At 44.2% G+C, this 12,451-nt stretch overlaps 1 protein-coding gene across 1 annotated transcript in view; it reads left to right on the top strand.

Moving 5' to 3' along the window:
- The window catches only part of EPG5 (ectopic P-granules 5 autophagy tethering factor), a 65,254-nt gene that overhangs the window by 3,464 nt on the left and 49,339 nt on the right, over positions 1 to 12,451 (top strand). Inside the window, 10 exon segments of the mRNA XM_054054583.1 lie at positions 2,418 to 2,643; positions 2,646 to 2,965; positions 2,967 to 3,356; positions 6,370 to 6,462; positions 6,465 to 6,615; positions 7,492 to 7,598; positions 7,600 to 7,629; positions 8,205 to 8,312; positions 10,465 to 10,538; positions 12,261 to 12,369. Of these exon segments, the coding sequence (XP_053910558.1) occupies positions 2,418 to 2,643; positions 2,646 to 2,965; positions 2,967 to 3,356; positions 6,370 to 6,462; positions 6,465 to 6,615; positions 7,492 to 7,598; positions 7,600 to 7,629; positions 8,205 to 8,312; positions 10,465 to 10,538; positions 12,261 to 12,369 (1,608 nt within the window).

The following is a 12,451-nucleotide window of genomic DNA, read 5'->3' as shown; positions in this document are numbered from 1 at the left end:
GATAACACTGAAAATAACTAGAAAGTAATAAAATATAAATAAATATATGAGATTATAACCCCCTCCCCTGTGACTATACATCACCAGAAACGCTGCAGAGCAGACTCGAGGGGATGGGTCCATGGCTAGGAGGGAACTGGATTCAGGAATACATGAATCCAGGATCAGGAGCAACCAAACAAATGAGGTCCTCACTGGACATTGGCCATCACAGAAGAGAGTGAGACCCTTGTGACCTCTCAATTTATATCAAATATGACATATATAGGATGGAATACTCTGGGCAGAATACCCGCCCTATTCACCTCTTCTTGGAAGTGCAGGTGTTTTTCCAACCAGCTTGAGGGTGGCCTTGGTTAAGTACAAGCATTGGCCTTTCAGCGTGCCAGTGCCCTGTTACCACTTTAGCAAAGTACACTGTCTCAATAACATGCAGTTAGTTTTCTGAGAAATGAAGCTACTTAGAGTGACTGAATTAAGAGTCAGAAGCTAATCCTACTTCGACTCAAACCACAACATGTGGGCAGTGACACCTTCCCGAGGACTAGGATGCTCAAAGCCACATCCAACCTGGCCTTGAACACCTCCAGGGACGGGGCATCCAAATTTCTTTGGGCAGCCTGGGCCAGGGCCTCCCCACCCTCATTCTGAAGGATTTCTTCCTAACATCTCATCTAAATGTTCACCCTTCCAGTTTAAAAGCCGTTCCTCCATATCCTATCCCTGCAATCCCTGATCAAGAGCTGCTCCTCAGCTTCCTGTAGCCACTTCAGGTACTGAAAAACTGCTCTGAGGTCTCCCGTGAGCCTTCTCTTCTCCAGTGCCAACTCTCTCAGCCTGCCTTCATATGGGTGGTACTCCAGCCCTCGTATTGTCTTCGTGGCCTCCTCTGGACCTGTTCGAACAGTTCCACATCCTTCTTATGTTGGAAATTGGAGAACTGATAGTCAGGAGATGTTTATTATAATGACAGGTCCTAGTTTACAGAATTTTACTGATCTATTCGTAACCTCTCACCTGTGCCTTTAGCCTTCTAGGGTGTCTGAAGCATTTTGTTGTCAAAAGTGTTTACAGGTGTTAATCCCTTGAAAACATAGTCTGAAAGCAAGACCAGTGTGTTACTGTGTTGTGAAGGAGCTGTCAGCATGTGCTTGATGTAAATGTTGGCTTGAGATCAAGGTCAGCCAGGGTCTTGCATTTATCTATGCCCTTTCTTAAGGCAAAATCGTGACAGAAGCCCCGTGAAAGCATGTGTGATACTATCAGCAAGTTTCCAAAACTGCCATCTTCTCTCCAATTGTGGAGAAATATTGAGAGCTTTTCTTAACTGCAGCTGTGTTGGTTGTATTATCTCGGTTGACAAAACTGGAGCACTGTAACCTAAGTCTTCCTGCCAGTTTGTCAGAAACAAAACTGAGAACTCAAAAGTAACTTGCCAATTTCTTTTGCTTTACGAACTGGTAAATGATTTACAAATTGTCGCTTTCCTGTGCAGCATTATTTCCCATGGTGTGCTTTGGGGAGGAGGATGATCTACACTTTAGTCCTGGTTTATGGAAACTTTTTCCACCGGAGTGATCCTAATTTGAAAGTGGGCAATTGGTTTACAATTTTAATGTCATGGCTAAGTTTTTCTACATTTATAGTACGTAATGCCTATTTAAATTAGAGATTTCAATAGATAAACCAATTTTCAATAGTTAGTTAGTTTAGAATGTAATTAGGGGTGAGGCTCTGGCCCACGTTGCCCAGGAAAGTCATGACTGCCCCATCCCTGGAGGTGTTCAGGGTTACATTGGGTGGGGCTTTGAGCAATTTGATCCAGTGGGAGATGTCCCTGCCTGTGGCAGGGGGTTGGAACTAGATGGGCTTTAAGGTCTCTTCCAACTCAAACCATTCTGTGATTCTCTTGATTGTATCATCTGTTTGGGGCATTTGGCTTTTTTTTTTTTTTTTTTTTTTTTGGCGCATTTAGAGTTGTGATGTCAAATTTCTTGCTTGGAGAAGAGAAGATGCAGCGTTTCAATATTTAAGGGGGCTTGTAGGAATGATGGGGAAAAACTTTTCATCAGGGCCTATAGCGATAGGACAAGGGGTGATAGTTTTAAAATAAAAGAGAAGAGGTTTAGACCAAATATGGGGAAGAATTTTTATCGGTGAGTCTGATGAGGCACCAGCCCAGGCTGCCCAGAGAGACGGTGGATGCCCTGTCCTTGGGAGCATTCAAGGTCATGTTTTGATGAGGCTCTGGGCAGCCTGATCCAGTTGAAGATGTCCTTGCAGAGCAGTTGGACTTCATGGTCCCTTCCAATCCAAACCATTCTATGAAATCATGGATTTGGTGATGTTGGGATTTGGGATTTAAAGGGGAGAGATTCAATTGATGATAACACTTTTTTTTTCTTTTTTCTTCCTAGGAAAAGAAGAAGAAAAGTAGTGAGGAGTCTCAGATACAGGAGTTTGATGATGTTTTCCTCCCTCCTGTGGCAGAAGTGTCCTCTCAACCCAGTAAAGCGCAAGTGAAACCTCCTGGAGAATTCACAGAAATTCAGCTCAGTGATGAAGCAGGGGGTGGAAAATCTGTAAGTGATGTGTGCAACATCACCCAGAAAAATGTATCTTCAGCAGACGAAGGGTTTTCTACAGTACGCTGAAGCCTCCCACAGATGCTGAAGAGTTCAAAGCCAATTCTTCCCATGAGGACGGTGGGGATAATGCTGAGAAGAGTGGGAAAAGCCAGGTGGGCAGACCTCACAGCCCCGTGGAAATGGTTGCTGGTGGATCAGGAGACTTTAATTTGTTGAGTAGTACCTTTCGTCCCAGTGCTGCTGGCTCTCAGGCCGTCATGGGCTTTGTACAGGACAGAGGAGCTGAAAACACGCAAGATGTTAAAAATGCTCCTGTTCGTTCCTCAGAGAAGCTTCCTCTTACTGTCCCACAGCTCTCTGACAAATCCAAAACCATGTATTCAGCATTCAGGATTGAAACCAGTTTATCCAGACTTGTCAGCTGAAGTCTCCTATGAGAGACCAACTGTAATAGCAGTTAAACCGCTCTTGCACCACGAGAGGCTGTATCCGGAGCTCCCAACCGAACCAGAACTGGTGCCATTTACCAGAGAGCAGCTGAAAATTTTTGAGCCGTGTTCATGGTTGGAGAACGTTGACTCCTACACAGAGGAATTTGAAAGCGTTGCTCATCAGGACAGGCACGAGTTTTATGAACTGCTGCTGAACTACATGCGCTGCAGGAAGCAGCTCCTGCTGGCTGAGGCAGAGCTGCAGGCGATGGTGACAGACTGCCAAAACATTAAGGGAAGATTGTGGACTTTCAAAGAAGAGCAGAAAACTGTGCAGGTGCTGTGCTGAACCTACTTTTGAACCGATGCTAAGTGGATGTGATTTCAGACATTAATTTTGCTTGCTGTCAAGTTTACCTGTTTGAGTTCTTTTGCTCTGAAAGAGATTATTGCCTTTGCCTTCTGTGTCCCTAAGTACTTCAGAGTATCATCCAGTTAAGGTTTAATCATAGAATCATAGAATGGTTTGTGTTGGAAGGGACCTTAAAGCCCATCCAGTTTCCAACACCCTGCCATGGGCAGGGACACCTCCACTGGATCAGGTTGCTCAAAGCCCTGTTCAGCTTGGCCTTGAACACCTCCAGGGGTGGGGCAGACACAACTTCCCTGGGCAACCTGGTCCAAGGCCTCGCCAGCCTCATCGTGGAGAGTTGCTTCCCCAATGTCTAATCAAAGTCTTCCCCTTCCAATTTAAAGCCGTTCACCTTCATCCCATCACTCCAGGCCCATGTAAAGAGCCCCTCCCCAGTTTTCGTGGAGCCCCTTTCAGTAATGGAAGCTGCTCTAGGGTACTTCTGGAGCCTTCTCTTCTCCAGGCTGAACAACCCCAACTCTCTCAGCCTCTCCTCGTTAAGACAGTTTGTTTTTTAAGCCTCTGAGGGGCATAGGGTAGTGCAGTCTCTGCTGGTGATCTCTTGGAATTGGGTCTTATGTTTGTAGTTGGTGAGAATGAGCTGTGCCCAGCCACGTCAGCCTGTCACGCTGGGTGAAGTTTGTGCCACAGTCCTTGAGGTATATGCAGGGGATATGTGGTGGAGCAGGACTTCACAGTGGCTGTGGAGGTCACGTGCTTTCTTACCTGCAGCCTCTGGTGACAGTTCTCTCTGATATCATTCCTGACTGTCCTGCTGTCAGGGCAGGCAGCTGCAGAGGACCTTGAGGTGAGCTCATGGTTAACCCAGTTGCTCAAAGCCTAGAGGGAGTGTGATGTCTGTTTGCTTTCAGTAGCTGTCGCTCTGTGAGTGGTGCTGTGGCTTTATCTACTTCGAGGGCAGTTGTGGTAATCTGTAGCATTTCTGTCTGCAAACCAGAGAAGTCGTAGAATCGTAGAATGTCCTGAGTTGGAAAGGACCCACAAGGATCATAGAGTCCAACTCTTGACCCTGCATAGGACAACCCAAAATTCACACCCGGGTGTCTAAAGGCCTTGTCCAAATGCTTCTGGAATATTGTCAGGCTTGGTGCCATAACTGCTTCCCTGGGGAGCTGTTCCAGTGTTCCACCACTCTCTGGGTGAAAAATCTTTTCCCAGTACCCAGCCTAACCATCTCCTGGCACATATTCTGCCATTCCCTTGGGTCCTATCATTGGTCACCAGAAAGAAGAGATCAGCACCTGCTCATTCTTCTTCCCATGTGAGGAAGCAGTGGACTGCGGTGAGGTGCCCCCTCAGTCTCCTCCAGGCTGAACAGACCAAGGGATTTCAGCCATTCCTCATATCCCTTTCCCTCTAAACCCTTTACCAACTTTGTGTCCCTACAAAGCCACTGAGTCTCGGGACTTCTTTGTACACATCAGAAAAATATCCCCCCAGGCTCCTTCTGTGTAACTTGTTTTTTGGAGTTGGATGTTACAGTGGAATTAAACAAAATTGTTCTGGTGCTCTGATGTGTTTATAGCCAGCACATCATAAAAATTGTCCAAGGGTGCGAAGCACCTACATATGTGGTAGCTTTTACCATTGTTTCTGTGAGTGCTGTGCCTCTCCTTTGCAGCTTCTCAGAGCTGAGACGTTGAGAGATGCACTGAACAGATTTTAATCTTTTCCTTTTTCACTAGGAAGGATAGCTGTGAACCTCACTGGACTCTCCATTTGTGTTGATTGCTTTTTACACTGAAAGTACTTTTGACTTAACTCTTACCTCCCCACTGGGCTTCATACAGTTAGCTAAACTTGCTGCTTGCTTTATTCAATCCTGATTCCCTATATAATTATTGTAGGACCAGAGTAGTCATTACCTTTATACCATTTTAAAATTCTTATTCTACTAAATTAGAAATCATAGGATAGTTTGGGTTGGAAGGGACCTTTAAGCCCATCCAGTTCCAACCCCCCTAGATCATGTTGCACAAAGCCCTGTCTAGTCTGGCCTTCAACACCTCCAGGAATGGAGCATCCACAATTTCTCTGGGCAGCCTGGGACAGTGCCTTGCCAGCCTCATTGGGAAGAATTTCTTCCTCAGGTCTAATATAAGTCTTCCCCCTTCCAATTTAAAGCTATTCCCCCTCATCCTGTCCCTGCACTCTCTGATCAAGAGCCCCTCCCCAGCTTTTCTGTAGCCCATCTCAATACTGGAAGCTGCTCTAAAGTCTCTCCAGAGCCTTCTCTTTCCTAGGCTGAACACGCACAACTCTCTCAAAATACAGGGATGCTTTCAAGTTAATCTTGCAAAGTGCTGGCCTTTAAGCATGTTTCAAGGTTTTGTAAAAGAATAACAGGAAAGTTATGTTTTGTTTTCTATTGTTGAAGAATTAGGAAAAGGACAGAGGAAGATTGGTCTTGGCTTGTGGTTCCATTTTGGGGAAAAGTTAGGATGCAGTTAATTTCTGAAAGTTTTAAACATACAGTCAGGAGTTGCTATCGATATTCAGTTCTGGGAGCTTAGAAAAATATTTCTTGTTTCAGTGTGTATTTTAGCTTTAAAGTAGCAGATCCAAATATGGGAGTGTATATAGGTGTGCTTACTGGGAGTACAGACAGCTGATTCTGTCCACATCTGTCAATGATACAGACAAGTCACTTCTTGCCTATTTTTAAACCTGAGTTATTGAGGATTTAGAGACTATCTTTGTCACAAGTCAGGGATATGCATCTTTACTAATCAGTGGCTCTAAAAAGTATGTAGGATGTTCCAATACATTTGTCTTTTCCACCTGTGAAGTGACCTCTTTTATGAAAGCTTTAAAATCAATTGAGGGGATGGGTATGTCAAGACTAATTTCTGTCAGCACTCTTGACCCCACTAAATGACAATACCACTGACAATAAAATAACTGCTTTTCTTTTCAGGGAGTCTGTGCAGATCAGTGCAAAGTGACAGGTTACCACCGCTACCAGACAGTTGAACTGAATGAAAGTGTGCTGAGGGAACTGAAAAAGCTTGTTTTGAAGCCAAAGCGGAGCACGTGCACCAGACACTGGCGCTGCACTCATACACCTCTGTGTTGTCTCGGTTACAAGTGGAATCCTATGTCTACAGGCTGCTCAGCAGCTCTTCCCTACTGAGATCAGTGGCCCTTCAGCAGCAGGAACAAGGTGTGGTTGCCAGGTTTGGAATGTTCCCTCTGCTATTCAGGGTGCTCAGTACCTGTCCACCTGCAATTTAGAGCCTCGGGTGGAATTTGTGTGCTGGAGTGTTCCTTCTCTGATACTAAAGCCTGCTAATATTATGCAGGGGTCGGTGAAAACTCTTTTCTTGCAGGACAAACTCCACTTGTCTTGCCTCATTCGCGTGGAGAGAGGAAGCTGAAATGCAGGAGTGTCCTTTTTCTGTCGAGGCTGTGTACTGCTGGTCAGTACTGCACGGGACCCCAGTTGCAATGGGACACCTGGTGTCTAATCCGTTGTCAAAGGCACCAAATAATACAGTCCCTTTTCTGAACTGATTGTGCATAGTTTCTAAAACCATCTGGATGTGTTGTCCTTCATTACTTCCTCTTGGAATGCAACTTGAATCTTGCAGCTCTAATACCTAGAAATCCTTTTGGTTTTCGTCCTAGGTGTATTACTGATTGGGTTTGCACCATTATAATCTTTTAGCTAAAGTATTGCTCCCCCTCCTGCCTTGGATACTTACCCTTTCTAGTCCCCCTCTTTCCCTTCCCCACCTCCTAGATCGTTTATATGCAAAGTAAATGATGATTCTTACAAAGTTTATGTTGAGGGAATGCCTTTTATGATGGTAATTATAGTATATTCTTGTAATTATCATCCAGTGCTTGACTATAAGATTAAATAATGTACTCTAAAAGATTGTTCCTCTCTGTCAGATGTAGCAAACAGCTGTGTTGAAATATCTTGCTATCTGTAGGTACAGAGAACAAGTCTTTTACGTAGCTCCAAAACCCACTGCTTATGCTACTACTCTGCAGCTGCTTGTCAAAGCTTCTTAATCCTGTTTTTAATTTACAGTGCCAAAGCAGTCCGAAAATCTTTCTTCAGACCTGGGTCACTTGAAGGAGTGCATCAGTGTCCTTTTCAGTTTTACTCGCCGAGTTATCGAAGATCCTCAGTTTCAGAAGTGACCTTCTTCTGTGGCTTCAGAGACTGGTGAGGTGTAGGCATGGATTTAGCCGTTCATCCCACATGTGGGATGAATTTGGGAGTAACTTCTGAAAGTATTTCTCTCACAGTCTCAAATGCCATGATTTTTTGGGGGGTTTGTTCTACTTGAGGAACAGAATCTGTTAATGAATCATTAGAATTAATTCTTTTGCCCTATGAAGTCAATGGAGGTCAGCAGCATTAACGAGGACTGGCACCTGAGCAGCCAACAATGCTCAAAATGGACTTACTAGTCAGTCTTCACTATGCCTTTCCTTATTTTGAAAGTAAACCTCTTCAGACTTGTCATTTTTGAGGAAGTTCTGTTCTTGCTGATTTCTAAATAATTAGTTTTAATGCAATTGTAAAGTAATTATTCTACTCCAAAGAGAACGGTTTGTGGTCATAACCAAAGCAAAGCAGATTTTTAAATATTGTTCTCCTGTAGCTTGCTGTGAAAACAGTTTTTTATAAAGCATTAGAGGGAAAATGGTGAAAAAAAAAGTATTACTCTAGTTAGCAAGACTATAAAGGAATGGACCTTGAAGCCGTTTACAAGATTCCAATTTATTTCCCTTTAGGTATCAGTTTTGCAAAGAATTGGCTGTCCCGGTGACCATCTCTTCCTCTTCAACCACATCCTTCGGTGCCCAGCTGGGATCAGCGAATGGGCTGTTCCGTTCATTCAGGTGTGAATGTTTAATTCTTTATTGTCAGAAAGTTGGAGTAGGAGTGCAGTTGATTGGAGAGGAGAATGTCTTGTGCCTGGTCGATCCTTTATGACCTCTGCATATTTCTAGGTGTGTGGAATCATTCTAACAGTGAGGGGTTTGTTGAGGGATATATTCACCCGTGTTAGTCCAACAAGGAGCAGGTTGACAGGAAAATATGCTTCTTGTTCTTGGCTAAAGATTCCATGAAAGGGGATTGAGGACTTGGCGTGCATCTCAGAATGCCTCATGTAGCAGCAGGTTTTGGGAGTACTCTTCAGAAAAGGAAAGACTATTTAGACTTGAAGCAGCAACTTGTATGAGACAAGTGAGATTGGAGTCAGCTCTGTGATGTGTAAAGGATGAGGAAGAACAGGTTTTTGTATTGGTGGATGAGGGAAGAGGAGCTGGTGTCATCTGTCTGGGTGTGTGAAAAGCACTTGACACTGTCCTGCTCTACATCCTTGTCTCTAAATTGGAAAGACATGGATTTCATGGGTGGACCACTTGGTGGGTAAGGAATTGGCTGGATGGTTGCAGTCAAGGAGTTGTGGTCAACGGTGGAGACCAGTGACAAGAGGTGATCTACCACAGTCAGTATTGCGGCTTCTGTTGGTTTAACATTACAGACATGGACAGTGGGATTGAGGGCACCCTCAGCAAGTTTGCTGATGACTCCAAGAGATGTTGACACACTGGAGGGAAGGGAAGCCATCCAGAGGAACTGGGACAGGCTTGAGTGATGGGCCTGTGCAAACCTCAGGAAGTTCAACAAGGCCAAGGCCAAGAACAGTGTCCTCCACCTGGGTCAGGGCAATCCCAAGCACAAATATAGGTTGGGTGAACAATGAATCAAAAGCAGCCCTGAAGAGAAGGACTTGGGGTGCTGGGAAATGAGAAGTTCAACATGAAACAGCAATGTGTTTGCAGCCCAGAAGGACCAACCGTAACCTGGGCTGCATCCAAACCAATAGGAGCAGCAGGGTGAGGGAGGCGACTCTGCCCCTCTGCTCGGCTCTCGTGAGACACCACCTGGAACCCTGCATCCAGTTTTGGAGTCCAGGAAGGACATGAATCTGTTGGAGCAAATCCAGAGAAGGCCACAGAGATGATCTGAGGGCTGGAGCACCTCAGCCATGAGGCCAGACTGAGAGAGTTGGGCTTTTTCCAGCCTGGAAAAGGCTCTGTTTAGATGTTGTAGTGTTCCAGTACTGAAAGGGGGCCTACAGGAAAGCTGGGGAGGGGCTCTTAATTGGTGGGTGCAAGGACAGGATGAGAGGTAATGGTTTTAAGCTGAAGAGTGGAGATTGAGGTGAGATCTTACTAAGGATGTTTCCTGTGAGGGACTGGCCCAGTTTGACCAGAGAAGTTGTGACTGCCTCAACTGGAGGTGTTCAAGGCCAGGTCGGATGAGGCTTTGGTCAGCCTGATCCAGTGGGAGGAGTCCTTGCCCATGGCAGTGGGATTAGAACTGGGATGGGCTTTAAGGTCCTTTCCAACCTAGAACAATTTCATGATTTTCTCATGTGTGTTGAATGGACTGGTTTTCCTTGTTGGTTTATTAGCTAGGTAATTTCAAGAGCAAGGATTCACTTTATATAAGAGCAGAGAGAGTGCACATATCCAAAAGCATCAGGGTGTTTTTGCAAAGAACATTTTTGCTTCTCCTAAAGGGAAGATGTTGGAGATCTGGCTGTAAAAAAAGAGATTGCCAATTACACTAACAGGGAAGAGGCAAGCAGTGGAATAAAAGCATAGAATGGAGTCAAAGAATCACTTGGGTTGGAGAAAACCTTAAGGTCATTGAGTCCAACCATTAACCTAACATGGCAGCATTCTAGCTTCCCCTGTGTGCAAACATCCCTGTTCCCCCTGGTGGCCAGAAGTACATGTGAAGCAGAGGTTGTGGTCTATTGGAACTTTCGATGTTTCTTTTCTCCTTCAGTTTCTGCAAGTACTTCTTTTGGACAACTCGCAAATATACGGGCACTGTCTTCTAGGAGTACTGTTTAGTCTGAACGAAAAAGCTAGTGAAAAGTGTGGAAGTCAGAATTTGAATTTCTTTGATAAATCTAATCTGCGCTTTGTTTTGCTTACTTAGATTTACTTAGATTTTTGCATGTAATTTCAGATCAAAGTCTTGGATAACCCGTCAGGTGTCTTTCACTTCATGCAATCTCTTGCCTTGCTTATGTCTCCTGTCAAGTAAGTATAAATGTGATTTTACGAGTACTCTCTGATTATTTAGGAGTAGGAAACATGACTCAAGATCTACTTGTAAAACCCTGATAAATCGTTGCAGGCAAAGTCATAAAAGCAGGCACAAATTAGACATTCACAGTTTAATTCAGCTCTTTTTACTCATTTATCTTCAAATACAGCCTTGCCAGTACATTCTCTTACTGTACACATTGTGATAAGGCTCACTTTCAGTGGCCAAATAGCTTGTGAAGACTGACACACCTATTTGTTTTGCTGCTGTGACTTCTGAAGTCAAGTTCTTGCTGTGCTTGATCGTTTATACTGCCTATGCAACAGAAGACCTGAGTAAAGGGCTAGCCATATTGATATATATGCTGGTTTGGCTTCTTAAATTACTTTCATTCTTTTTATCCAGAAGGAATACATGGTGCTTGGTGAAGTTGGTCAATAAAAATCAGTCATTAGTGAAAACTGTTATGTGCTTCAGATAAAATACATTAATTTCTTCCCCCTGCCTAAATTCTGCTGTCAAAGAATCAAACTGCTGGTATTTAGGGTGTCACTGTGATCCTGGTAGTCTGACCCCGAGTTACAGTGGGATCCCTGTTTATTGAAGGCTCATTTTTTTTTTTTTAAAGGGTTTTGCTTTCACATTTCTTGTCTAGAGCTACCTGGGGAAACAGGGGTACCCTGAGGGCATTCCTGTTGCCTGTGCATTTTCATGCTTGTGTTTTGAACAAGGGCTGACTTAAGGTGTCTGAAATGATGTCTCAGCTGTTGGTGCAATAACACAGAGCCTTTGCCATGGCTGTACGTACTGATTAAAGAACTGAGACTCGTCTGTTAGATCTGATGCATATCAGGAAAAAGTTGGAATTCTGCATTTGGTCTATGAAATCAGTATCTTAAAACTGGTATTTAATTTGTAATATCTTCGTGTTGTCAGAGTGTAAGTTCACTGAGATCAGGAGATTGATACTATGTCAGAGTTTTGTGGCATTGTGTGCCAAGCTCCAATGCTGAAGTTCAAGCAAGAAGGAAGTTGAATGCTAAAATATTAACTTAGAGTTCTAGAGTCATTTAGGTTGTTAAAGACCTCTAAGATTGTCCAACCATTAACACTGCCAAGCTCACCACCAAGCCATGTCTCTAAGCACTGCTTTCTCCACGTTTTTTTAAATACCTTGAGGGATGTGACTCTACCGCTTCCCTGGGCAGCCTGTGCTAGTGCTTTACAACCTTTTCAGTGAAGGAATTTTTTCCTAATACCTGGTTTAAACCCTCCTTTGGTGCAACTTGAGGCCATTTCCTCTTGTCCTACTGCTTGTCACTTGGGAGAAGAGACCAATGCCTACTTCACCACAACCTCCTTTTAGAGAGCTGTAGAGAGTGATGGGGTCTCTCCTCAGCCTCCTTTGTCCAGACTAAACAGGTCCCAGGTCCTTCAGCAGCTCGTTATAACCCCTGTGCTCCAGACTGTTTCCCAGCTCTGTTTACGCCCTGTGGATGTGCTCCGCACCCTCAATGTCGTCCTTGGGACTGAGGGACCCAAAACTGAAGATTCAAAGGTGAGGCCTCACCAGCACTGAATGCAGGGGGACAATCCCTTCCGTGGTCCTGCTAGCCACACCATTTCTGACCCAAACCAGGATGCTGAAAGAGGACTTAATTCAGAATTTTTAATTTTCTGATAATTTATAAACTTGATTTTTCACATTAAAACAGAAATCGGGTGGACTTCATGTGCCATATGAAACCAAATGAAAGGAAAAGTTCCTCTTCGTCTGGGAAAGAATCTGGAAACTGGACCCTGGTAGATGAAGGAGGAGAAGAGGTACAGCAAATGACTACTTTATTTCCCCTTTTGCTTTTACTCAAGATTGTTGTATTGATTTTGTGAAATGGAGAAAGGAAAA

The sequence above is a fragment of the Cuculus canorus genome, chromosome Z (genome assembly GCF_017976375.1).
Source record: "Cuculus canorus isolate bCucCan1 chromosome Z, bCucCan1.pri, whole genome shotgun sequence".
Taxonomy (NCBI): domain Eukaryota; kingdom Metazoa; phylum Chordata; class Aves; order Cuculiformes; family Cuculidae; genus Cuculus; species Cuculus canorus.
Note: the sequence above shows the minus strand (reverse complement) of the source record. Positions and strands in the feature narration are given on the sequence as shown.